Source organism: Plectropomus leopardus, chromosome 12, assembly GCF_026936395.1.
Source record: "Plectropomus leopardus strain MGB_pleo_1.0 chromosome 12, ASM2693639v1, whole genome shotgun sequence".
NCBI classification, from domain to species: domain Eukaryota; kingdom Metazoa; phylum Chordata; class Actinopteri; order Perciformes; family Serranidae; genus Plectropomus; species Plectropomus leopardus.
This window is the reverse complement of record NC_142187.1, coordinates 20795158-20822932: the sequence shown is the minus strand read 5'-3', so window position 1 is coordinate 20822932 and position 27775 is coordinate 20795158. Positions and strand designations below refer to the sequence as shown.

Genomic DNA, 27775 nt, shown 5'->3' with positions numbered 1-27775 from the left:
CTTAGCTTTTTCCTCCTGATAAATACAGAAAAATCACTTAACATAGCTCTCACGTTATCTGCTGTATATTTACATAAACACAGTCTTCCTTATGAGTTGCCTTGTCTGACAAATGTGCATTTAGAGGGAAAAACTGATGCCACTCACCTGCAGCAACGGTATCCGTGTGCCGCCATGACCGGATGTAATCCTTGATTGAAGAATGGCGTAAAAAGAGAGCGACACATAGAGCCCGCCCTTTCAGGCAAAACAACGCACGATTAGAAATAAAATCTCTCTCATTTTCAATTGATCAATTTTCCATTTCTCTATTCAACATTTCACAAATAAAGAAAAGAGAAAAAAACAACGTCAAAATCTCAATTCTACATTGAGCTGACAAAAGAAAAATACACTTTTGGAAAACTTTATTAGATTTTCCAATTTTCTAATGATCATTTTTGATATGGAAAATTAAACTGATAAGTATGACATGGACCATGCTGTTTCCCCCCTTAAATCTATCTTTAATTGAGTTTCTGTGTAGAAGTTCATTACTCCTCATGCTGCCACACTGTGTAAATCAGGAAACTTCAAATGCATTACGTAGCAGGTAAAAGCATACATGTCGCTTTCAGCCCTCTTCGTCTTGGGTCTTCCTCCATAGCAGCGTGGGGCCTTTCAGAGGCCCCCTAATCCAGCTAATCTACCACACTGAACTTTGAAGGTGGCCCGGTCTGACCTAGCATGGCCTGGAACTGGGACTAGGCCTGTAAGCCACAACGACAGAATAGAATAGAATAAATTTGAAGCACAGCACTTTAAAGATGGCCTCGCCTCCGTCCGAGAAGCCAGATGTGAGAAGCCACACATATTTCGCAGAGTTAGGGGGTTCTGGGTGTTCTGCTTTCTGGGATGGAGGGTCAAGTGGAGATGGGGTCCAGTGTACAGGCGCATTCATAAGAACGTTATTTTCGTACACAGACAGCCATGAAACCATGTTAGAGCTTGTTGTGACATTTTTCATTTGCTTTTTTTTTTTTTTTTACTTCCCCAGTGTCGTAATTGTTGTGAAAGTGCTTTTAGTGGTGAAGCTCATAAATGAATTCACATGTTGCACCCAGCAAAGTCGAGTTGTTTTGCTTAAATTTGTCAGATGGTGGTCGAGTTTCTCAAAAACATCCAATGAAAGACCAGCGGACGTGATTTAATTTAGAGTTGTTACTATCACTTTTGTGATTCTTCTTTTTTCTTGATCGTGTTGCCAAACACAGACCAATATTTCATGTTACAAAATTGCTCATGCAGTAAAATTACCAGCCGCTGGGGTGTTGAAACCCCCGGGTTTCCACACTCAAAGGCGCTTTCTTCCCAGGGTGGGAAAATTTCCGGGAACTGTCTCTTTAAGGCTGTGTGGAGCGCAGGCAGAGTGCAGGGAGAGGGTAGAGGGGGGGATTGAAAAAAAGAGTGAGAAAGAGAAAGAAGGAGGAAAAGGAGAAGAGAAACCAGGAAAGACAGATAAGAAAAGAAAGGTTCCTTCTGGAGCGAGCGGTGAGCTGAGCACAGCTGAACTGAGCAGAGGAGTCGCGGAGCTCAGAGTTGGGTGGTTGGGGCCGGACCAGGGGTTGAGGAGAGAAGGCGAGAAAGAGAGAGCGAGAAGAGAGAGCACTGGCTGCCTGGGTGGTCCAGATGGGAGGAACGAGACACAAATAGCTATAATTTACTTCAGGAGGCCTGTAATTACAGAGCCAGAGTCTCTCCGAGCCACCCAGTTCCTGTTGGGATCAAAACCCCACACTGCAGAGGTTAACATACGAAATGTCAAAAAAGGTTTAACAGATGTCAAAGAGGTCCGCGGACGGAAAGGGTTTCATTTTGCAGTAGCCTTTTTTGATTGGAAATCTGCATGAAAATGGTTTGATCAAAGTCAAATAAAGAACAAGCACAAAAAAAATCTTAATTTTCTCAAGTACAAGAGTCTTGAGGAAATCATTGTTTTAATGTTGTGGCTCCCTTGGAATAAAAAGACTTTAAATTTTTGTAGCACCAGATGTGCAAAGAAAATCCAGCAAGAACTTTTTTTTTTGAGCCAGACACTTTAAAAAAGGCACCCGTGACTGCAAAATAAACGAGATGACCTTATATTCCGAAGCCCCTGCGTAGGTAATTAAAGCCTTGAAAGCGAAGCCTAGAAATATTGGACTGCGTCTCCAAGGCCCGGAGTTCTAACCTGATCTCACACTTTCGCGGTGTAGGCTGAATAGTTTGTTTTTTCTTTTCTCCCCATCAATTATAGGAGCCTGCTCCAGGCTTGGGGGGAGGTGCGGAGAGAAAGAGGGAGACAGACAGAGAGAAAGACAGAGGCAGGAGCTTCAGAAAGTGTATGAGAGGGATAGATCAGAGTTGAGGGCAGCGTGGGGAAAGTGAGTAAAAGAGTGACGAGAGTTAGAATTAAGAAGGAGGTAGCCCTTGTTTCCAAACTTCCCCCAACTACCCCCCTCCCTCTCTCTCTCGCTCTCTCTCTCTCTCTCTCTCTGGGGTTGTCATGTAGTGGGACAGCGAGAGGGGCAGACGGGCCCTCTGTGATCCAGCGCGGCATGTTTCATGTCCACTTGGCACAGGCACAGATCCCCCCGGCTGGCAAACTCTTTTCAGGGCAACCTCCTGTAATTAGGGGGCTGGAGTCTACCGCACAGCACAACATAGCTCTCTCTCTCTCTCTTTCTCCCTCTGTTTTTTTCATCCTCTTTCTATCTCTTTTATGTTCATCACCACCTCTGACATCCATCTCTCTCTATCAATCCATTTCACATTATTTACCTCCTAGTATTGCCATGATGTCTTTCATTCGTCTTCTGTGCGCCGTATCAACACCTCTGCAGCCACTCGCTGTTTTCCAACTCTTCTCTCCTTCTCTAAAAAAACGTCTAAATCGATATCTGCTGCCCCGGGCAGAGTGGTAGAGGGTTTCGGGGCATCAGAAGGCTGGTTTTCCGAATGAACAGGACACATCTGTTTTGCAGAAGGAGCCAATGAGAAGCTGTATTACTCATTTCTTTTGGCCAGACGCTGGCTTGTGTGAAGTGCCTTCAAAACCAACACTGGCGAAGGCCAAGGGCGTTGGTCGATATATGTGTGTGTTCTTGTGGAAGTGTGTGTGTGCATATATATGCACGCAACACACGTCGTTATAGGATCCAAATGTGTGTGTGTGTGTGTGTGTCTTTGTATTACGTTTAAGATATTTTGAGCATGTATGAATGATATACAGTATCTATCTACCTACCTATCTATCCATCTATAATTCAGTATTAATTTGTTCTTTATTCTTTGTTTTCTAGCTGGCAGTCGGGTGAGCACGGAGCTGCGATACACCAAGGAGAAGCAAGGAGAAGAGTCGGTTTTTACCTCACAGATGCTCATCCAGACCCCCAAAGAAGAGGGCGCCAATATTCTTACCCAGGAGGCTTTGCTCGTTCACATGGAAGCTGCCCTGTCCGCCAGCAAGGTCCAGGTGTCACTGTTTGGAAAGTAAGTGTACCTTTAATTAAACATGTAAATGTTTTTATGAAACTCCATTGTGTGTCAACAATAAGAGTTTTAAATCAACAAAATTGTTCTATATCTTGTAGGTCATGGGATCTTAACAAAATATGCTATAAATCAGGAGTTCCTATTATAGAAAATGTCATGATTGAAAGGGTAAGTTATTGATTTTTTTTACACCTATATTTACATATTTTCCCTGATTTTTCTGAAGTTTAATCATGCTTCCTTTCTATTTCCTGATCCCAGATGATTGACAAGCTATTCCCCTGTATGATAATCACCCCATTGGACTGTTTTTGGGAAGGGGCCAAACTACAGGGAGGGTCCGCCTATTTACCGTAAGTCTCAGAATATTTGACCCAACTTACGTTTTCTTTTTTTGTTTTGCATATTAAAACATTTCATAGAAAGTCTTGGCTCTCCCTTTGCTGTCATTGCTTCCATCTGACTTGCGTTGCAGACTGGAGCTTTTTTGGAGGGGTTCGTAACTTTTAACACATGCTCGATGGAGACATACAGTTGGGCTTTCACTATTCTGTCAGTGGGTGCTGTGACTGACAGCAGCGGTCAGTAATAGAGTTCTTTTAGGGCCCAGAGAGGGACCAGAGGGGGGTGTCCTGACAGAGAAATTCAAAGAGAGAAAGTGAGGGAGAGATGCAGCGAGGGAGGGATGGAGAGCGAGAGAGAGAGAGAGAGAGAGAGAGGAGATGACTGCAGCAGCAACTGGGTGGTGGGTTGGTAGAACGGAGGGCGGGGAGGCGGCGGCGGCGGTGGTGGTGGTGGTGGCAGGGGAGCCCTTTGGGTCAGACAATGGTAAGCATTCTTTCAGTTTACGAGTGAGTGTCCATCAGTGCAGGGGCCCCGGAGGAGGGAGGGGGGCCGGCTTTGTCAGCTCACGGCTAACACTCGGCATTCTCATGGTAATGCCCCGGGCTCCCAGCTCCCAAGTTGTCCAACAAATAAAATGGGCAGTATTCAAGCCTCAAGTCCCTCGAGAAAGACAGAGAGAGGCTACAAGACGGTTAACAGTGGAGTCTGGGCGTATTTGGGCATTTGCAGATTTTTTTTTCCCTTCTCCTTTTTTCAGGACGAAGTTCTCTTGAGAAATTGAGTCACTGAAAGAGAGCTCTTTTTTTGTCATCCAAAGTGATATTTCAATTGAGTCCTTGGTTTATAAAAGATAGTTTAGATCATAGCAGATGTTTCTTTGCAAACAAGTTATTTGTTTATATCTCTGTCTCGAGCTGACAAGCGGTATGTTGCATGACAAGCCAGCACGTACAGAAACAAACACAAGTTTCCCATCCTCAGCATCTCCCAGTTGGCTTGTGTGAAAGCAGAGCCACAGAGAGGGAGACGGGGGTCTTTGATGATTCACACGTCTTCCAAGGATTCCTGTAAATCGCACAAAGTGTTCGGCATCTGTTGTTATTTATCAATCGTTTTTTTTTCATGTGGAGCTGAAGGGAAGTCGTGGTGGTCACTGAGGCCTGTGTCGCCCTTAGCTTCACTTCAGCTCTGGTTTTAAATACTAAAAAAAAAAAAAGAGATAGAGAAAGAGAAAAGGGAAGAGGGAGAGAAGCAGCTTGGAAAAAGAGTGAGTGAGAGCGAGAGAGAAAAAACTTGGGAGAACAAAGAGCAGCAATCTATGAAAAAACAAAAGGGCCCAGGCCTGGTTCACTCAAGCAAAAACTAGCTGATAAAGGAGTGTGTCTTTGCAAGCAGCAGCAAAAGGGACCCTGGTATGTGGGAATAGGAGAGGAGCTCCCTTCATGAGCCATTGGAGGGAGATTGAGCCTAGAGTTGAGATACTTTGGGATTCTTTTATTTCCATTTCTGTCTGTCTGTCTCTTTGTGTGACTGCGGAAAAATGTCAATCTTGTCTGTCTCTGAATCACAAAATCTTGCCAATAATGTTGCATATTATGTATGTTTTTGCTTGTGTAATTTGAAGATCAGTAATACTAAAGTGAAACAGTTCATTTTCCAAAGGATGAATTCAGTAAAAACTGAAGGAAGCTTCAGGTTGAAGCAGGATATCTATCTGATTCAACGCTAACATATTGGTTCAGATGTCTAAAATACAGACATTAACCCCTTAAGCAAGTATGAGAAAGCTGTCCATTTTAACAGTTTTGAGCAGTGGTCCCCAACTGGTCCAGCCACGGTATCCAGATTTCTCATTAGTCATTAGTTCAAGGTCCACGAATTTCATAAATGACCACATATTCAATTTTATTTAACAAAATCGAACTCCAAAAAAATGAAACATATTGCAAGAATAAACACAAACAGCTCTTCAAAATTAAAGTTCTGTGCCAGAAATTCATTGTCACTTCAAAATAAAGTGTGTCTTTTACTGTTCACGAGTCACTTGCGGTTCATTCAGAATAAACCCGTGACCCACTTTTGGACTGCGACCCACCAGTAGGGAACCACTGGTTTAGAACAGATATATAGCACTAAGTATAGAGCAAATTATGAATTTATCTCATTAAGAAGGAGGATGGCGTTATAGGTGAGGCTTTAAATGAGGTCATTTGTCTGTGAACACCTCACAACAAACAATGTGAAAGTAATTTCCTCTGCTTCTCCTCTCACGCCTCACCTATTTCCCTCAGAAACCTCTCCTTTTCCCTCCCTCCTTATCAAGATGTTTGGGAGGCAGAGGTAATCATTATGACTCAGTGCAGGACATTGGGGAATGGAAGCGAGCAGGCAGCCACCATGCCTTTTCCCCGGGCATTGTGGCAGCGTGAAACAGGATAATAAACGCTATTTTATCCTGTATCTACAGCTAGCCTCCTGCGTAGCCTCAGCACAACCAGGGAGAGAGAATCTAACTGAAAGAATAATAGTTTTTTTTCCTGCTCACAGTAAAGATTAGCAGGAATGCAAAGCCGTGCAGCTTCTGAGGCACTAAGTGATAAAAGTTATTTTACACTTTCGTCTTCTTGGGTCGGTGCTCATCGTATGTGTGTGTTTGCTCTCCAGGGGTATGCCAGATATCCAGTGGATGAATTTAGATCCAGTCAAGCTGATGGAGGAGCTGAGTCAGTTCACTTCACTAGAGGGATTTAAGGAGATGTTGGACAAAGCCCAGGTGGGACACACAAATACAGATGGACACACTGTAAAATCTGAAAAGTTGAACTTAAAAGAACCTCTGAAACAGAAAAAGGAAAGTAAACATCACTATAAATCTTAATTTATGTGTACTTTATATCTATGTGTTAAGGTTACTTCAAATGTAGCTGTATTTAAATAATTTTGTGAAGTAGTTGCAACTTAAAAATAACAAGTTGAATTATTTTGTTCTTTCTGTTATCAACTTTAGTGAACAAAGTTAGTCTGACTTAGCTTGATCATTACAAAGAGGATTTTTCCAATGATGACGTTAATCTGTGAGCTCTGTTTTCTTAACATATTTCAGAAAATACAACTATGATTTAATAGTTCGTAACCAGCAGAATGCACAGTACACTGTCACTACAACATAGAAAGACTAATTAAATTTAAAGTTTTGCAACAACTTTACAAAATTAAGTAAATATATAAAAAAAATTTAAGTAAACTTAACAATTAGATAAAAGTTATATTTACTTATGTTTTTCAAGGCAATGTTTTTTTTTAAGTAGACCAACTTGTCAGATTTTACAGTACAGATTTACTGCAAAAACTCATCTAGTTGCATGCTTTTTTCTTCCATTTACTGAGTCTTTTGTAATATTTGATTCCTTAGGTTGGACATGCCTACATGAACAGGCCATGTCTCGACCCCTCAGACCCCGACTGCCCTCTCAGTGCACCTAACAAGGAGCAAGGAGAGGTAAACTCACACACAAGTTCAGTCATCATGTACAACAAGACACTGTAGATGAAAGCAGCACTCAGAACTAGCACCTAACACATTTCTCTGTGTTTCTCCATCTGTTTCTCTGCTCCTCGTCCATTCAGAGCCCTGACATTGCTGGGCGTCTCCAGGGTGGTTGCCATGGTTTTAGCCGGAAGTTCATGCACTGGCAGGAGGAGCTGATCCTGGGAGGGCGGGTCAAGAGCAGCCAGGATGCTCTGCTGAGGTGTGTGTTTATTAAGACATGAAAACAAAGATCAGACACTGAAGTTCTGAGGAGATTTACAGTGTGTCATAAGTTTGCTTTAGTCTTATTGGAGGATGTGATAGTGAGGCGGGGTTGTGTGATCTCTGTCAGCCGAGCAGGCAACCCGTCAGCATGTGAGCCGCCGTGACTGTGGAATCTGTGTAACCCCTAATAACCCAACAGACACATGCTAGGAATGCCTGGTACCGAGAGGGATCGGTTTCCAGCTTGACCCCGGTCCAGGATAGGCCAATTAAAGATGATTGACGGCCACATAAAGGCCCCCCCACCCTTGCTGTTTAAGGAACCAAAGAACAAGATATAGAAGAAAGGAAAAACATTCAGATTCATGTTTTTCTGAAGCTGACCTGTCTTTTAAATAGACATTCTCCAGAGTTTTGTTTGTTCCTATTGACTTCAACTGGATTTAAAAGCACGGCCAATACAAACGGAGTGACGGCGTTGAGTCAGAGCCCAGATCATGACCTACACAGGCCCAACAGAGCCTTGAATGAAAGAGGATTCCAGTCCCATCTGCAAGCGCCACACTTACTCTTGGATGTGATTTATGATCATTTCTTTCACATTTTGAGCAGCACCGCTGCTCGCTGCATCTGTGCCAAGAAAACCTGAGGACATCTGGGATCGCAGCCGAGAGACCGGCAGACAGGCAGACTAGATAACACCTGCTTTTAGCTGTTTATATTGGCAAACAGACAGGCAGGCAGGCAGGCAGGCGGACAAATCCTAGAAGAAAAGGCACCTGCCTTTAGCCAATCACAGAAAGGCCTGTTCCTGTGTAGGTACCAAGAGCATCTAAATAGTCTAACTGGGTGATTTTTAATGTGTTAGTCATGAGATGGATGATGCAGTTGAGGTTTCAACTCATCTCAAGACACAATAAAGCATGTTTTAAGAAGGAGCCAGGCATCTCTGACGTGTTTATATCTGTGTTTTTGCAGTGCGGAGGCTCTCCAAACCATGTTCCTGTTGATGAGCCCGAAGCAGCTGTATGAGCACTTTAAAGACGACTACGAGATCCACGACATTAACTGGAATGAAGAAAAGGCCACCGCCATCCTCGAGACTTGGCAGAGGAAGTTTGTGGAGGTACGCGATTATCACACATATCATGTATTCTCAGATGCTCAAATTAAAATAAAACACATGCAAACATAAAGCTGGACAGAAGTTTAGATGTTAATTGTAGCCACTAAGAAGAAGTAAGAGGAAAATGAGAAAACTGAGGAGGCATTTCCTTGTCCCTTCGCAGTCTTGTTTTGCTTTGGTACACACACACACACCCACACACACACACACACACACACATAGTGTGGGACTTATTCTGCAGTGTCTGAATTCCATCAGTCTTCGGCTCCCTTGTAAAGCATATCATGGGGCAGACCAGGGCAGTAGGTGTGTGTGTGTGTGTGTGTGTGTGTGTGTGTGTGTGTGTGGTAGGCCAACCATCTCTCTCTGTCAGAGCCCTAGTTATAGGAACAAGCTGTTGCTGTGATAGTTGACACCCACCACGCTGAGGATGGAGGTGGAGGAGGGTGAGGGACAAATGCGGAAAAGGAGTGATAACAAACTCAAACATAAATCGACGAAGACATGACAACTCTTCCTAAAACATTAAAAAAAACAAGAACCGTTAAATTGGAGTTAATAATGACTAAACGCGGACAGGTAAACAGCTTTTGGGGAAACTTTGGTCCATTTGTGGTACAGAGCAGAGAGAGCAGCCTCCCAGGCCATGTGATCCCATCCCTCTCACCTTTGACCTCACAACCTCTGGCATCTGTGCTCATTACTCCTCAGTTGTCATACATACACGCACTCACACACATGCTAGCACATGTAAAAACACACACACTTTCACACACATGCACGTGTCAAAGGGACAGGGTAGTTTTTCTGTTAGAGGGCCAAGAAATATGGGGCAGTAGGAGAGGCTTGGGCTGGGCAGTGTGTTTTCATGTGGAAAAAACAAGTTCAGTATTGTAGTACATGTAGCTATAGCTATAGGTAACATGCTCAAGAATGTATAATTTGGTGTATTTTACTTATCCGGACTTGCTGATGAATAATTTATGTTTATCCTTCAGGTGGTCCACCAGAGCATCCCATCGAACTCCAGCCAGTCCATCCACGCTTTCTCCACCACCACCCTCAACGATATCATGAAATCCTTCTCTGATGTCAGCGTCATCAGGGTGGCTGGAGGATACCTGCTCATGGTGAGCATAATCACTGATTTTGAATCCATCGATTATGGTTTTGAAGTTCATCAAAGATGTTAAGCTTTACCATAAAATAACTAAATATGGACATCTCCTCTCTAGCTGGCCTACGCCTGTGTAACCATGCTAAGGTGGGACTGCGCCAAGTCCCAGGGGGCCGTGGGGCTGGCCGGGGTGCTGTTGGTGGCTCTGTCAGTGGCTGCAGGACTGGGTCTCTGCTCCCTGCTTGGCCTGTCCTTCAATGCCGCCACCACACAGGTACGACACAAAAGAAACTGTATACATGCACAGTGTTACATTAGTGTTTAAAGGGGGATCCCTCTGTGATTTAAAGTCCAGATTTTAAATTCTGACCTTTTGTCATCCCAGGTGCTTCCCTTCCTGGCGCTTGGGATCGGTGTGGATGACATGTTTCTGTTGGCTCATTCCTTCACAGAGGCTGGAAGTAACATCCCCTTTAAGGTACCTTTAAGACACTCTTATCCTTTTTTCACCTATCCTTTTCTAGCCTATCCTCTCTCTCTCTGTCATTTTCTCTTCTATCCTTTTCTCCCCTAGCATTTTCTCTCCTTTCTTTTTCTATCCTCTATCTTTCTCTCCTATCCTTGTTTCTCCTCACTGAACGCTGTCTGTTTTTGCTTTAAAGGAGCGGACAGGGGACTGTCTACGTCGCACCGGCACCAGCGTGGCTCTGACTTCCATCAACAACATGATTGCGTTCTTTATGGCCGCTCTTGTACCCATCCCTGCCTTGCGAGCTTTCTCTCTGCAGGTATGTTTTTTGCACGCACTCTCACACGCATGCGCACAGACATAAACATGTGTGCACAATCGCACACCGAGAGGCCAGAGGCTCCTTTGAAAATGAAAGAGATAACTTAAGAGAGGTGACATTCATTCAGAGCGAGGAGAGCCTTTGTTCCCAGTTTTATTGCCGCTGCACCTACAGGGCCAACATTTTTTATGTGTTTCTGCGTGTGTGTGTATATGTGCATAAGTGTGTGTGTATAATGTGGAATAATCAGAGCTAAGAGAGTGATGAACAGAGAGAGAGAGAGAGACGGAAAGGGAGGGAGGAGTGGATCAGTATATCATTGGCCCGTCAAGGCGGTTTGCTCTGATCTGTGACTAACTGTGGGTGGTCTGAAACACACAAGCAAACACACAAATACGCACACGTAGACATACACACACACTGGAAACCACAGCCAGTTAGAATATCAGCTTCAGGGGCTGGGGTGAGTGGGGAGGCAGCGGCGGCAGTGGTGGTGATTTTGCACAGACTCGCAACATATATATTCCCTCCCTGTTCCTTTTCTCCCAGTGTTTCTAGTAGTTCTTTCATTCTGGTGCTGTTTTCTTTCTTTTCTCTCTCCCCTTCTGGCTTGCTTAGCATTCCTGGCTGCTGATTTAGAGTAAGGCTTTTCTTTACTTTCTGGGATGTGGTCTAAGATACCAAAAACTAAAAAAGAAGGAGCCCTGACTCTCTCCAGCTGGGTTAGGGTGTCTGTAATTTCACATAACTACTTTGTCTTTTCTCACTTTGTTTTTCTCAATTTCTCTCCCCAGGCGGCCATTGTAGTTGTGTTCAACTTTGCCATGGTGCTGCTCATCTTCCCCGCCATCCTTAGCTTGGACCTCCACCGGCGCGAGGACAAGCGTTTGGATGTCCTCTGCTGCCTGTACAGCCCCTGCTCCGACCGCGTCATCCACCTCTCACCGCACGAGTTGTCAGATGCCGGAGAGCAGCCGCACACGCCTACAACAGCAACGGCGCACCAGTACACAGCGGGATCGACAATCACCACCAGCACCCAAATCACCACCACAGTGCAGGCGTTCACACAGTGTGATGCAGCCGGACAGCATATTGTCACAATCCTACCACCTACCTCACAGATCTCCACCAGCCCGCCGTCCATCATCGTCTGCCCCACGTCACAGCCTCAAGGTACATCAAGACGTTTTACTAAAAGTCCAGTGTGGAGGATTTAGGGGCATCTATTGGCAGGAATTATATATGCTGTTCTTTACCAGTGGTGGCATGTTATTAAGTTCATTCACGAAAGTACTGTACTTAAGTACTAATTTTAAGTACTTCAAGCCTACATCAGTCTGTTGTTTTCATGCCACTTTGTACTTTCACTTCACTACATTTCAGAGGAAGATATTGTACTTTTTCTTTCACTACATTTATCTGATAGCTTTAATTACTTTACAAATTAAATTTTTGCACAAATATACATAAATAATTAAAATATGATGTTTTGTTACAACAACAGTTAATACAAGAACAGCTGAAACAATTAGTCCATTAATGTATTAGGAAATTGAAAGAAAATTAATTAGCAACTTAAAAAAAAAATTAAGTCCTTTTAGAATTTATTTTAAATAATTTTGAGGGTTTTTTTTAATTTATTTTTTTTTACTTTTACTTACTTTTACTTTTTATTTATACTTTACTTTTAATACTTTAAGTACATGTACTTGATTATACATACTTTTTCCAGCAAACCTTTTTAATGCAGGACTTTCACTTGTTTACAGAGTATTTTCATAGTGTGGTATAAGTGCTTTTACTTGAGTTAGGGATCTCAATACTTCATCCATCACTGTTCACGGGAAAAGTTTCAGTTCTGCAGCCTCACTGCTTGATGCCACTAAATCCTACATGCTGGACCTTTAAACCTCTGACAATCATTGTATTTTGTTCAAAACATTCTCTAAAGTCAGTAAAACACCAATTTTCTGCTTTTATTTCCCTCCCCCAGCCATCACACCTTCCCCCACCACCACCTCTGTGCCGGACCCATATGGCTCCCAGCTCTTCACCCCTACCTCCAGCTCCACACGGGACCTCCTCGCCCAGGTGGAGGATTCCAAATCGGGAAAAAAGTGCGTCCCGCTCCCTTTCCTGCACTGGAACCTGTCCAGCTTTGCTAGGGAGAAATACGCCCCTCTGCTCCTCAAGCCCAAAAGCAAAGCCATCGTGGTGGTTCTCTTCCTCGGCCTCCTGGGCCTCAGTCTGTACGGGACCACCATGGTGCACGACGGCCTCTACCTGACCGACATCGTTCCGCGCGACACCAAGGAGTACGATTTCATTGACGCCCAGTTCAAGTATTTCTCCTTCTACAACATGTACCTGGTGACCATGGATGGGTTTGATTACGCCCGATCACAGAGGCTTCTGATCCAGCTGCACAACGCCTTCAACTCTGTGAAATACGTGGTCAGAGACAGCGACAACAAACTGCCACGCATGTGGCTGCACTACTTCCAGGACTGGCTCAAAGGTAACAGTCCCGGCTGAGTAAAATTATTTTTTTTAGTGAGGCAGGTAATAAGTCTGTCCCCTTGGAAATTTTGATAATAAGGTCCAGTAGAGAGTGCAACAGGTTTTTTCAGGTGTGCTTTTTTTTTTTTTTTACGAAGGAGAGGAGTGAATGAGTGTGCACAGAGGTGAGAATGTGCAAAGGGTGAATGAAAGTTCAGTCATGCTGTTTTCCCCCATCCACCTGGGCTCAGGGGTGGTGCAGTAGACAGGTTGGGGTCATAGGTTATCTTTTCATGTGTGTGCGTGTGAGTGTGTGTGTGTGTGTTTCCTCAGGCTAGAACATGTCAGAGGCCCAGTCAGGAGGAAGTGATAACCAACAGGTCAATCAGAGCCAGCTGAACAAAAAAAAAAGGACAGAAAGGGAAACTTGATATTTCACATTTTAACTATAGACAGTCGTGCAGGAAAGTTCCTATAATTTTATGATAATAGAAGTCATAATATTTAAAAATGACAACCACAATAAGATTTTCTTTTCTGTGTGTGTGTATTTTACCTCACACGCAGGTCTTCAGGCAGCTTTTGATGCTGACTGGCAGGCAGGCAGGATTACCTCTGACAGCTATCGTAACGGCACAGAGGACGGAGCGCTGGCGTACAAGCTCCTCATCCAGACCGGCTCCAAGAAAGAGCCTTTTAACTACAGCCAGGTATGTCCATAAGCTGCACTTCAAAACAGAATCCACATGTCATTCCTGCGCTGTGTGTGGCACCGTAGACAACTCTGTTATCATCTGTCTTTTTTTTTTCACCATTTATTCTGACAAAAACTCATTTCTCCCTAGCTGACTTCCCGCCGGCTGGTGGATGCAGAGGGTTTGATCCCGGCGGAGGTGTTTTACATCTACCTGACAGTCTGGGTCAGTAATGATCCTCTGGGCTACGCTGCGTCCCAGGCCAACTTCTACCCCCATCCCAGAGAGTGGATTCACGACAAGTATGACACCACGGGGGAGAATCTGCGCAGTAAGTTATCTGAAACCTCCTACAGACTGTGCGATTTTAGCAGTCATGTAAGTTAAGTGCAAGTTACACTGAGCGACACAGATCTTATAAACTCAGGTACAACATCAAGTTTGATGTTTGAAGACTGTACGATGATAATGTCAACTGAATCGAAGGCTAGGGTGTATGTTCATCAGTGCATTTAGCAGTGCTGATTGGTGCGTCATCTTATGCTACATACACGTGGTGTTCTTCGATGGTGTGTCATTACAAAGTTAGACTGCCAACTACTGGCCTGGCATGCATACTACAGCGTTTCCAGTTGTTTGTGCCAATCCGGGTACATTAGGATCATTCTCACAATTTTATCATATGAATGCTAATTTTTTTTCCCTTTATGACTATATCGCCACATTTCTTTCTCATTGGTCATCTTTTGTCTTGGACAGCCCAAGATCACACGGTGTACACCGGGCTTTATTTACATTAGGTTTCCCAGAGTGAATACACCTGAAATAATCTTTTATCACAATCTCTTCCTCTCTTACAGTCCCAGCTGCAGAGCCCCTGGAGTTTGCCCAGTTCCCCTTCTACCTGAATGGCCTCCGCCAGGCTGGCGATTTTGTGGAGGCCATCGAGAGTGTGCGAGCCATCTGCGATGAGTTCATTCGCAAGGGCGTGTTGAACTACCCGAACGGATACCCCTTTCTGTTCTGGGAGCAGTACATTGGCCTCAGACACTGGTTCCTACTGGCGATCAGCGTGGTGCTGGCCTGCACCTTCCTGGTCTGTGCGATTCTCCTGCTCAACCCCTGGACTGCCGGCATCATTGTAAGCGAGCAACCCCTTCATCACATCTCTTCCTCATCCTTCCACATTCCTGCATTTTCCACCTCATGCTACCTCAACAACATCATTAGCCCCTTCCTCCTCTCACTTTCTTCTCACCCTTCTCAGCACAGCTCAATAACGCTGTCTAGGGGGCCCCTTTTTCTGCAGAGGGCCAGTACGCACACACAAACACACACACACACTCACGCACACACGGGGACCTTTGTCATTCTAATGTAGGCTGGGCTGGCCTTAGAAAAGGAAATGCAAAGGAGCAAGAAAGGCTTTGCCCTCCTGAAGCCTCTACCTCCAACTCCCTCACTGCTTTTGTCAGAGGGAGAGGGAGAGACTTGGGGACAGGACAGATCTGCCCAGTTGCGACCTTGGCCTGCTCAACCCATCCATCAGGGATGTGTGTGTGTGTGTGTGTGTGTGTGTGTGTGTGTGTGTGTGTGTGTGAGAGAGAGAGAGAGAGAGAGAGAGAGAAAGAGACAGTCTGAGTGTTCAGCGGTTGGAAAACATTTCACACACAAGCTGGTGGGACCGGTGGACCTTAAGGGCCCCCCAAATTCACACAAATCCACATATCCCCAACTGTTGGGGGGGGCGAAGTGTAGCAGAACAACAGTGCCAGTTTCAGTTGGAATGTGTTTTAATTTAAGAAGCGGTCCCTTGAGACAGCGACAGTGTTACAGCTACATGCATGTACGGTTTCCAAGCATCAGCCTGCCTGTGAAGGTTTTGCCCTGCCTGTATGTGGTCGAGCAGTAAAACAGCTTTTATCATTTCCAATTTAACCGTGCCCCAGCTCAGAGCCCCCGCTGGGATCAAAAGCTGCCGCTGGCCGGGGGAACGCTTTCTCCTCCTTTTTTTCTAAGACTTCTTGTTGTTGTTTGCATTGCGGTTTACAGTAACATCACACGTTTACTATTAAAGTCATGAGTAAAACAAAACACTGCGTCACACTGCAAGATCACACATTAAAATATCGGAAACAATAAAATGAGCAAACAGGCGATCTAGTGAAAAGCAATGCAATTTGTTTTCCACAAACACAGACAGATGTATAGTGGTGACGGAGTGCCAACATGCTGTTGTCTCAAGTGCTGTCAATCATTTCAACCACCTCTGAGACAGAAGAAGAGAAAGAGAAGGAAGGAGGGAGGGAGGAGGGGAAGGTATTAGCCTGGGGTGGGTAATTTGATGCCATGCAGTTGAGACCCTGAGCACAGGGTCAAAGATTGTGTGGGGTGAAAAGGCTCAACTCAGTCACTAAGAAAAGTCATACTCACTTTTATCCCTTACATGCTTTTATTTTTGTTTTATCACCTTGTGTTACAAAACTGTAACACTTTATTTTCGCGTCTGCTTCTCAGGTGTTTATCTTGGCCATGATGACCGTGGAGTTGTTTGGCATCATGGGTCTGATCGGCATCAAGCTGAGCGCCATCCCTGTGGTCATTCTGATCGCCTCTGTGGGCATCGGAGTGGAGTTCACCGTTCACATCGCACTGGTGAGTCAAGACTCAGCACAAAGCAAGAGCACACACATGGATTAACTGTTAGAGCTCCGACAGTTAAACACCTACTTTACTGGAAACCTAATGCCATGGTCCAAATGTTAAATACAGACTGACATATGACCACATGCTTTGCCACCTCAGGAAAGAATGTGATTCAACCAGTAATACAGTTTTTTATTATTGAATAAAAGCGAGGGCGTAGATTTCATTTCAGTATATGACACCAATTTTGTTAAATGTTGAAATTTAGGTTTGGACGTATAATGCCAGTGTCAGCTTAACATAGAATAGGTATGGCAGGTGACGTTGATATTGTGTTAGTTTTAAGTTGTGACCTAACCAAAATACAACCTCTTTCAAATGTCTCATGCCAACAAAATCTTGATGTAGAATATCAACATTTAGTGGTAATGTCCGAAACACTTCATATAATGTTAACACCCACACAATTTGAAATTTGACGTTGTTACACATTTAAAAAAATGTTGCCCCAATTTTAATTCCAACTAAAATTTAACATCTGTCTGACGCAAGAATTCAATGTCTTTCTGACATGATTTTGATGTTCAGTTCCAGTTGTTGGGTTTAGGGGGTCCTCCGCCAGAAAAGTATTTGTCTCACTACAAGTATTTGTAATTGACATACTGTAAAAACATGAAGCTTCATTGCACACCTTTGAGTTGTTTTAAATTCTGTGCACAGCTCAGACTCCTGTGGCTTAATGCCTAAAATGGAAAGTGAAAAAGGTAAAGTAAGTGTGATTAAAGATTTACAAGGAAATGTTTGGCTTCCTGGTTCATGCTGGCAGCTCTCTAGCATAGTGTACTGTCTTGTAGTGTAGTGTAGTGATCCCCAACAAAACCAAATGCAGGAATGCCAAGCCTTGCCGCAAACACAAGTTCTGTGTGATCGGCAAGATTTCCAACTCATTTCTCCCCCTCTCTGCGCCACAGGGCTTCCTGACAGCGATTGGCAACAGAAACAAGCGCTCGGCAGTGGCTCTGGAGCACATGTTCGCCCCAGTGGTGGACGGCGCGATCTCCACGCTGCTGGGCGTTCTCATGCTGGCAGGGTCAGAGTTTGACTTCATCATGAGGTGAGACGCTGTGGGTTTCTGCGTTTGTGTGTATGTGTGCTTGAAGATGTATGTGCTGACTTTGTACTTATATGTAAAAGAGTGATTGTAGTCATTCATATACTGATGGTGCTGTACCCTCCACAGCCCATTTGTTCCCTTCAGGAGTGTTTTGGTTTTGCACCATTGGTGTGTATGTGTGGAGCCAGTTGTCTTGGGGACGGGAGGAAGCTTTGTGGGGGGTCAGGAGTGCATGCAGGTGGAAATGTTATACCCCTATTTATGCACACACACACACACACACACACACACACACGGTGAATGGTGAACAAATATGCACCTGGTTCTGTCACTCCGGGCACAAACACACACACACGCTCACACACACACCCATCCTCCCAACCTCAGTGCACAACAAATGGGGAAAACATCAAGGGTGTGTAGCAGCTGCTCGTAAACATGGAAGTGTTCTGCTACCCGCTGGGTGATGTCTCTCTCTCGCTCTCTTGCTCTCTCGCTCTCTCTTTCGCATACATGCACGCACGCACACACACACACACACACACACACACACACACACACACACACACACACGTAGAAGAGAGAATCTGTAAAAATTCCTATCATCCGTTTGGCATTCTTCCCCTCAACGTTTGGTGCCGTAATAAAAAGTCAAGCTAAATTTGAACTGGTCAGCCAGTCAGATGGTCTGAAGCCCACCAACAGACATCACTCCCCACTGTGTATGTGTGTGTGTGTGTGCGCGTATAAAGTGTGTGTATTTGTGTGTGTTTTCTACCACTGTTTCATGGTCAGAGTGGAAAAAAAGGCGAATAGCTCGATGTTTTTCAGCCGAATGTGGTCTAGGCCCAAACCCGAAACCACAACCTTGAGCTCACAGACTGCAACAGGCCTCCATGACATAAAAAGCACAGTTTTTCTGCAGAAACTGAGACAGAAGCAGCAAGGAGAGGAGGAGAAGTACTCTGAGGGTGGCTTCCTCGCTAGGATATGAGGTCCGGGTGGGTGAACAAATCCTCCGCAGTGTTGGATTTGAAAGATAAAGAGGTGTAAATATGTGAAAATGGGGAAAAATTGAGAGTAAATAGGAAGGAGGACTGGGAAGAAAAGAGCATTTTCAGTATTTTGTTTTTTCTCATTTTCCCCCATGGTTCTGCAAGAGATCATTTTCAGAGGACAGGGCGAGAAAGAGAGACAGAAAGGTCTAGTATCTCTGTTGGAGGTCTTGTTTAGCTGTAGCTGTAGCTGTGGTCGGGTGAATGGGGCAAGCCAGAGCTGGCTAGCTGGGGAGTAGCATAAATATACTGCTGTAAACATCTCCTGGCGTTGTAATGCACTGAATAAACAGCACGCCTAATTCAGCTCTGCTCAGAGTCCTCTCTCTCATGCACACAAATGCAGGGCACATATGAGCGCACACACAGACACACACAAGGAAAAAATGCACATATGTACAGACATGTAAACACTTACGCTGTCTTTCTCACACACACATACACACATGGCTCCCCAGGCCCTGACAACGAATGGAAAAGATTACAGTTTATATAAACAACAGAATTCCTAACAGCGAGACACTGTTGGAGGTCCCACCAACGTCTCACTCTCTTTCTTTCTGTCTCACTCTTCTCTTGTTGTTGTTTTTTTTTCACTGTTAAAAAAGTTTTTGTGGAGTTGAAAAGTGGAGGCCAGTGCAACGCCGTAAAAAAACACTGTATTCGTGATTGCAGCGCCTGCATGCGAACGTGCTTTAACTCAATAAAGTGTGCAGATTAAATATCTGCGTGTGGTTGAAAGGCAGTCATGGTTTGAGCAGACAGCAAGAAATTGAAAATATCTCCCTGAAGTGTTTTGTCAAAAGTGGTTAGGAAGACATGCTTCTGATAAAGGAAGAAAACAAGGCATGGGATGAAGAAGAAAATCCGCCAGAGAGAGTGGAGTGGGGTCTGAAATAAGGCTTGTGGAATAACACCCAACATTCAAACTTTTTCCTGAACAGTGACCTTTGTCACGTGAAGTAGTAGTAATAATAATTGTAGTCCACTCAGAGAGGAAAAGCATGCCTCGAGAACACCACGCAGCTATTATCCCTGTCCTTGTTGGGTTTTTTTCCCACTTCATTCCAACAATCATTTTTTTCCCTTTTACCTCTTTAAGTCTGGCTGGTGGTTAGCATCTCACTGTCTCTCTCTTTCTGCTTTCTGTTACTGTTTAAGTGGAGTCCTCTCTAATTTTCTTGGGGAGCTCTTTCTTGTGGCCTGCCTCCACCCCTGGCCTCCTCAGAGCTCCACTGAGATGCACGCACATACACACACATGCACACACACACACGCAGTGTGAGTTGAAAACAGAGAGAGAGAAAGTCTTGTAGCAGCAGCAGTGGAGGCATCAAAGCATGTTTTAGTTGGACTGAAGGGGGAATCAGATTTGCCCTCCCTGCCTTTGATACACAAACACTGGGCTTTCCCTGACTTCTTCCCCTGAGCTACTTCCCTTCCTCAAGTGCCAACTATGTGTGTGTTTGGAGTTGTGTGCATGTATGTGTGTTTGTCACATTAGAAAAAAAATTGCATGAATTTAAGATGCATGTCAAATGTTGAAAGTTGTCAACTTTGGGTAAAAGTGTCAAGAGTTTGGCTGTCGCTCAAAATCTCTGAACTTTAGCCAAACCCCTAAAAAAGTTAAGATGCAAAAGAAAATAAGATTAAAAGGATTGTGGCTGTGTGATTGTGAGTGTGTGCACATGCATTTGCACTTTGCAATGCATGTTTGTGTGTGCGAAGGGTCAGGCAGACCTGTTCAGTGTAAATACAGAGGTACTTTGATATAGCCCAACCGCGACTAAAATAAAACTGAGTCAACCATTAGCAGCTGCTACCAGCTAACAAAGAAGTTCTTCTTATGTCAGACAGGAGAGGAGAGATTACAAGAGGCCATCAGCTAGTGTTATTTGGGTCTTTCTATCACTGTCTTCTTTAGGTTCATGTTCACACTAATCAATGCATATCAGTGCATTGGTCACATGATAGAAGCCTCTCAAAATACATGGCTTTTGCATGAATTACTGGCTCGTGATTATGTAAGAATGTACGAATTTGAGTGCATTACTTTTCATAGGAAAACGTATCAACGGTTTACGAGGACAGCATGAACTAACGCACCTCATCTTTCCATCCTCCAGGTATTTCTTTGCTGTGCTGGCCATCCTCACTGTTTTGGGGATGCTGAATGGCTTGGTTCTCCTGCCAGTCCTCCTGTCCATGATGGGCCCTCCGGCTGAGGTCACTCCGGTTGACAACGCCAGCCGCCTGCCGACACCTTCCCCTGAACCCCCGCTTCCCCCACCGATGACCCACCACGGGTACTACACAGGCCACCACAACCCTCGGTCGTCTCGTCAACAGGCTTTCTCTGAGTCGTCGGACTCTGAGTATTACTCAGAGATGACCACGACATCAGGGATCGGGGAGGAGGATTATAAGTACTGTGACCGGAGCGCATACATCGCATCGCACACCAGCGCTCCACCTACAACATCTCACATACTGCTGGAAGCCAGCAAGAACCCCAGCTTCCCCAAACTCACGGTATGACCACACAGATATGATAGCAGGGTTCCCACTGTTCCTTTAAAAGTCTAACAAGGCATTAATGTCATTTATCAAAAAAAGGCCTTAATTAGTGTTAAAATGTCCAATTCAATCTTTTAACAAGTCTTAAAATGCTAAGTCATAGGAAGTAGGTTATTATGAATCTCATCTTTCCGACATTGCATTGTAGAATTTCAAAATAATTGTGGTGATATGTGTTATATGTGTTGTAAATAACTTACCAAATGCCTCTCGCATTAACATCACGCAGATCAGAAGGAGAAGAAAGAAGTGGCATTGAAAAATGTCTTAAAAAGTCTTAAATATAACTTGCCTTAAGCTGTAGGAACCCTGCATAACCACTCTTCCTGTATGTTCTTCAGATTCATGTTTTTCTGAAAGTAAACGATGAAATTTTTTTGTTGCAGGTGGTGAAGCCATTCAGAGAAAATGCAACTGGTGGAAGGATAGAGCCATTAAATGTAACGTCCCAAAATGCACAATCACCTCTGGGCTCCCAGGTTACATGCTGGGACGGAAACAAGCGGGAGCAGCAGCCGGGCCTCCCGAGGCTGCAGTCACAACACTTACCCAGCGACAGACCTCACTTCCCTGGGAGGACTTGTCAAAGCGGCCCCAGGCTGCAGAATGGCAGAGGGCCTCAGCCAAACAGGACTAAAGGGCCCAGCTATAGCAATAGCAACTCTGCCCTGCCGACGCAGCAAGGCTCTGCAGGGGGACCTGTTACTATGGTTACAGCCACAGCCTCCGTGACGGTGGCTGTGCATCCAACCTTGCCAGGGGCGGCATACCAAGGCTACATGCATGAAGGTTTTGACACGGACAGCGAGTCGGACTGTTTTGAGGCTGCTACGAGGACTTGTGGTGACAAAACAAACTTTTCTTCATGTAAGAGAGACTCTCTAGAGCTCCTGGACTTGGAAGCAACAACGCAGAGCCAGACAGAGCATCAGCGCAGCAAGACACAAGGTGAGTTAGCATCTTAGAAATATACATATTGAGCTGACATTCGACCTAAGAACAAGTCAAGAAAAATGACATTTTTGAACCTCTGAACCTTTTTTATTGAAAATGAGGTAGAAGTAAGAAAATAGAAAACAACATTTTCTTTCCCATTTTTCATTGAACAAAGTTACAATTCTCACCCCATTCCCCCAGGGAAAAAGGATATTTTTAATATTATTATTATCATTATTATTAGCAATAATAACAAGAGCGAAAAATCTAAACAACAAAAAAATCTAAGTAGTTAAACAGAGACAGAAAGTTAGATCCTAAATAAGATTTCAGAGAGTGTGATTAAGAGGTTCATTGTGGGCTGTGAATGCTATGAAATAAACGTATACAATATTTCATCCAGACTTGTCAGGAAGGGATTTTAGTTTATACACATTTATATGTCATTTTTAGTGAGATTTCCAATCTATCTAGTCTTCATTTCTTTCTGTTTGAATACCCTTTTTGCAACATCTAACCTTTTTCTCTCTGTTTTTCTGTCGTAGGTGGGTTGAGGATCCAGGCAGCCAAAGATTGCTAGACTCTCTCTAATGCCCCGCCTTCTCTCTTCGAGTCTCTGGCTGTTTCTCCGGAGCACCTTGCCGCCTCACATGGCGTCACATGATGTCTTGAACTCTCAACTGTATATAGACTTCACACAAAAAGGAGAAGATTTATTTCAAGGACATATTAAGAGAAATGACGTTTTAAGAATTATATAAATCTATGAGTATATATTTTAATACTAAAAAAGAAGGAAGCTATTTAAAAGAGTACTGTATAACTTGGGTATACTCTTGTGTAAAAGTTCAGATGTAAAAGATTATTTTTTTTGTGAGGCGGTTGATTTTCATCTCCCCTCACTGTGTATAGAATAAGAAATGTGCTATATGTAAAAAGTGTCCACAAAAAGTGAGATGTTATTAAGATATTAGGCTATTGAACATACATGGTCAGTGTTTTATTTCTATTTGTATTGTTCTTTTTTTTTGCTGCTACACTTCAAAATAATTTTAAGTGATTTGCCTTAAAAAAAATGCAGTACCCCCTCTTCCCCCTCTGGTTTAAGTCACACAGTGTTATGCTGTGAGATATTCTGCATCTGACACACTCTCTCTTGTAGTTCATATAGATGTTCACAGTGTGCACTGAAAAAAAAAGATTTACACAGCAGATACTGTTTTCTTAACAGTAGAAAACCGTTGTGCCTTCAGTTTGTCCCCTTTATTTGTTATCAGCGCTCAGTATTATGTTCTCGCTTTGGTGTAAATATGTTTTGTCTCGTCCAGACACAGAATGTTTGTCAAGAAGCAGTAGAAGACTGATGTTTGTCAGTCATCACCATCATCTGTCCGTCTATCTGAATGTTGTTGAATCACATCTAATTCATGTTAAATCTTTGTCCGGGTGTCCCAACGTCCTCTGCAGTTTTAAACTACTTGAAGGAGCTGTGATAAGATTTTCCTCTGCAGTTTTTGTAAGCTCTACAATGGGTGACGTTAACATTTGTTAGTATGTGTTTGACAATTGTTCACCTTCTTGTGTTATTTTGAAAGGGAATTCGAAAAATCCAATGCAAAGGGAGTTATTTTATTATTATTATTATTTGCTACTTTTTTTCTTCGCTGGCTGCTTTAGGGCTGTTCATGTTGCGACTGTGCAAATATTTCATGCTGTAAACTGGTTCAGTCTTTATAATGCTCCGAGCTGCTCTGACTTCTAATCTCTCACTCTTCTTGCTAATACAAACCTCATATCTGCCACATTATCTTTCATTCTTAGCATCCTCATGTAATTTGCTTTACAAAATTTCGTTGTTATTGTTGTTCAGTATTGGTCTCATCACTGCCAGGTTAAATTGCAGGGAAAAAAAAACAAGCGGATCTATTTTTTAACTTCTTTGTTTGTTTTTTTTTAAGTGGCAGCTTTGGTTTCTTTTGTACATATGAAAGAAAAGTTAAGTAGCTACTGTGCAGTTGTGAATAATTGAGCGGAATGAGCAAAGCACCATTTACAGTTTGATCGGACCGTAGACAGCCAGCAGGTGTTGTCAGACAGTGGCGAGGAGTTTAAAAGGGAGGGGGTTGGGTGGGTTTGAGGGGGGTGCTCCTGCATTGGTTTGTAGTTTATTTCGAAAAAAAATGTTAATGTCATGCCATATAAATTATTTATATTAAAATTTTATTTTTGTAGTTTGTACAGATGTTAGTATCTAGACTGAAGTTCTATTTTTAAAGAGTGAATATATATTATATATAAATATATCTATTTGTTGCTGAGTTTGTTTTGTTTTGTTTGCATTTTGGGATTGGGGGGGTGGCGTGGGAGGGAGGGTTCGACAACATTTTAGAGCAGAGGCCTTTTTTTTATCTTCGGTGGAGCAGAGGGGGCAGTTGGAAGACCATGAAGGAGAGGGTGTGTAGGATTGTATCACTGTTACACCTTGTTTTTAAGTTTCCTCCTGGCCCTTCCTTCTTCATTGTCAGTTTTTTTTAAATGTGCTCGTCCATGTCTAAAACACTGTGACTTCTGAAAACTATGCTCAAGAAAACCCTTGTGTGACCGTAATGTTCCCTCACCTGCTATAGAAATTTAACTAACAAAATAAATTGAATGAAAAAAAAAGTGTTTCTGAGGTCTTTGCCAGTCTTTTTTAGAGTGTGTGTGTGGGTGCGTGGGTGTGTGTGTGTGTGGGTGTGTGTTTACCTGTGACCCTGCAAAAATCGAAAGGGTCAGGACAAATGCAAATGAGCAAACTGATAGTGTTTGCTGGTTAAATGGGCCTACTCTCTTATCAAGGAGCATCGTCGAGGAGTCAAACAAAAGATTGATGAATATTGGTTTTCTAAACCTGGATGCGTCTGTGTATCTTTAAAAAGTTAATTTATTTTTAGGCCATAATCTCAGTGAAGCTAGATTCTCATGACTCTTATTAAACCTTTGAAACCTATACTGACATCAGTTTTTTTATTGCTGTTTCAGGCACCCCTTCACAAACTATTTGAAATCTGAGCAAATTGGTTTGATTTTTTTTAAAACACAGGAGAAAAGGCAATGTCCAACTTGGCAAGACATGTCCCACAAATTGCAAGAAATGAGCAAAAAGTGACAAAAAATCATCTAAAGATGTGTTTTAAAATAAGAGGGGAGGCTTATTAAAAGTTAGTTAGTTACTTTTTTGTACGATTTTATGATGCTGGCATTTCCTCTAACGCTACCATTTCTAACATTTCTAATGTATATTGCCAGCCCCACCACTGTTGTCATGTGTCTAAGAATACCAGATTTGTCATATTTTTCTAGCTTGTGAGTTGTAATGAACAGTAATGATTGCTAGTGGAGCTTTAATTGGGTCTGTTTTATGTTGAGTGCAGTCAGTAGATAGTATGACACAAGGTCAGAATTACTGTAGTATCCTATAAAGCCATTTGCTGGTTATCTTGTGTTATATGAAAAATTACTTTCATTAAAATTGCAATAGTAATTAACAACTGCAATTAAGGACCTGATTGCCAGAAAACTGCAGACATTATGCATTTCAAACCACACACACATATAATTTCCATGGTTTTATTTAGTGGATACAAACTTAACATCTAAACACTGGGTTTAATGTGTGGTAAGGTTTGGGCACAAAAAACAGTTTGTTATGGTTCCAGGTGAGAGATGGGTCTGCCCTTTTTCGTGCCTGTCTCCTGTCTTGTTTTTTGTGCGCTTCTCCACATCCCCTCTTTCTCACAGTGCAGAGAGTAATTGAGCACACCTGTGCTTAATCCGCTCATCAGGCACCAGCAGTACATAAGGACTGAAGAAGCCAAATGTTGGTGCTTGTGGGTCAGTGTGGCAGTGTGGGTGCTGTGTGTTGGACTGAAGATGGAAGCAGCTTGCTGTAGTAGACCACACTCATTGTTTTTTACTCTATTTTTGGAGGCAGCGTGTTAAACTTTTGGTTGAGTTGTTTATTATTAAATGTACTCTTGCTTTCTTTTAAAGAAAGTACTAGCATTTGTGTTTCTGCTTAAAAGACCTGGTTGTGGGGACACAATCCCTGCAGGAAAAGTATTGATGTCTTGGTAAAGAACACCCATGTCTGGCGCCTTAAAAAGCTGATGGAACCACGGCAGTGGGTCACTACATCACCTGTTTTGTTGTTTGTAGATCTCAAACAGTCATCTGCAGTTGTCTGCATGCAGGTGCAGGTACTTTGCCCAGATGACACGCCATCCATCATGCCCTTCACCTCCAGATGACAAAGTCAGCTCATATATTACATCACATTACAAACACTGACATGATATCTTTAAAACATTTAAAATTAAACATACAGTGCCAACTTTTTGGCAAACAGGCTGTAAATTAAAAAGATAACTTGTTGGAGACAGATCGTTTTTTGTGTGTTTCATTTTTATTTCATTATGCCTGAGGTGAGAGTTGTGTTGTGCAACAATCTTCTTCCCATCAGTCACCTGACACCCACTGAAAGACCCACACTGCATGTGTTAGGAAATAATCACTCAAAATGTGTTACCATATACACTGAACAGTCATATTCCTGTTTAGCTGGTAAGATTTCTCATTAAACTGATAGATGCAAATAATTGTCATGATGTGTTTTCTTACTGGAGAGTTTAAAACGTCTCTATTTCAAGAGCAATAAATGAGCACTGAGATCCACTGAACTGGAGCGCTGAACCACCTGGAAAGTGTCTGGGATCACTGGCTTCCTGGATCATTGTTGTGACTCGTCTGTCTAAATCTCTGCCACTGTGAAAACACACACACACACACACACACACACACACGCGCACACACACACAAGCATACACAAGCATACACACACATTCACACAAATATCGCTACTATACTTATGTGTGCTACACATTCTTAAAAACTTGAACACAAAACAAACTAAATACTCACACGTATACACACACATATACACTCCTTTCCCTCCATGCACACACACACACACACACACACACACACACACACACACATACACACACACGCACACACGCATGCATGCATGCACACACACACACACACACACGGCCCACCTGTGTAGATGAAAGGTAGATGCTGTAAATTCCTTCGCTTCTCACACAACAGCTCCTCGTTTGTCAGCCCAAGCAAAGCAGCTCATGTCTGAATCTGATACCTCGCTCTTTTGAAGTTACTGTCATGCACGTCCACCTCTAAACCAAACCTCATACACACTCACACACACACACACAGACACACATAAAAGCTCACAGTAAAACACAGTGTCGGTAATACCTTGCTATGTTCAACACAAGCTAAACTTAAATTCCATTTATTTTGTATTTAATCTCACGTACGCTCCAAAGCTGTAAACAGTTCCAGCCAGATTGATTTAGTTTTAAAGCTGAAAGTTAATGAGAACAAATTTGCCCCTGAAGTGATGTCATCCTGGGAGCACATGCTGTATTTAATGTCACAGCTCAGTGACAAGAAAATGAAAACATGCTGTCCGGTTATGGGTCACAGCAGGGCTGGAGCCTATCCCAGCATGCATTTGGTGGAAATCAGGTACAGTAAACAAGT

At 43.3% G+C, this 27775-nt stretch overlaps 1 protein-coding gene across 2 annotated transcripts in view; it reads left to right on the top strand.

Moving 5' to 3' along the window:
• ptch2 (patched 2) overlaps nt 1-24838 on the top strand; it is a 46876-nt gene extending 22038 nt beyond the window's left edge. For both annotated transcript variants that reach the window (XM_088085443.1, XM_042498232.2), the window contains 21 exons: nt 3321-3510; nt 3612-3681; nt 3775-3866; nt 6523-6631; nt 7271-7357; nt 7486-7607; nt 8591-8738; nt 9737-9868; nt 9974-10129; nt 10241-10333; nt 10518-10643; nt 11441-11822; nt 12643-13167; nt 13716-13858; nt 13994-14174; nt 14704-14984; nt 16361-16498; nt 17461-17603; nt 20785-21190; nt 21622-22183; nt 22717-24838. In XM_088085443.1, coding sequence (XP_087941569.1) covers nt 3395-3510; nt 3612-3681; nt 3775-3866; nt 6523-6631; nt 7271-7357; nt 7486-7607; nt 8591-8738; nt 9737-9868; nt 9974-10129; nt 10241-10333; nt 10518-10643; nt 11441-11822; nt 12643-13167; nt 13716-13858; nt 13994-14174; nt 14704-14984; nt 16361-16498; nt 17461-17603; nt 20785-21190; nt 21622-22183; nt 22717-22751 — 4047 coding nt within the window. In that variant the 5' untranslated portion in view covers nt 3321-3394 and the 3' untranslated portion in view covers nt 22752-24838. The remainder of the gene's footprint in view (nt 1-3320; nt 3511-3611; nt 3682-3774; nt 3867-6522; nt 6632-7270; nt 7358-7485; nt 7608-8590; nt 8739-9736; nt 9869-9973; nt 10130-10240; nt 10334-10517; nt 10644-11440; nt 11823-12642; nt 13168-13715; nt 13859-13993; nt 14175-14703; nt 14985-16360; nt 16499-17460; nt 17604-20784; nt 21191-21621; nt 22184-22716) is intronic.
• Nucleotides 24839-27775: the final 2937 nt, after the last annotated feature.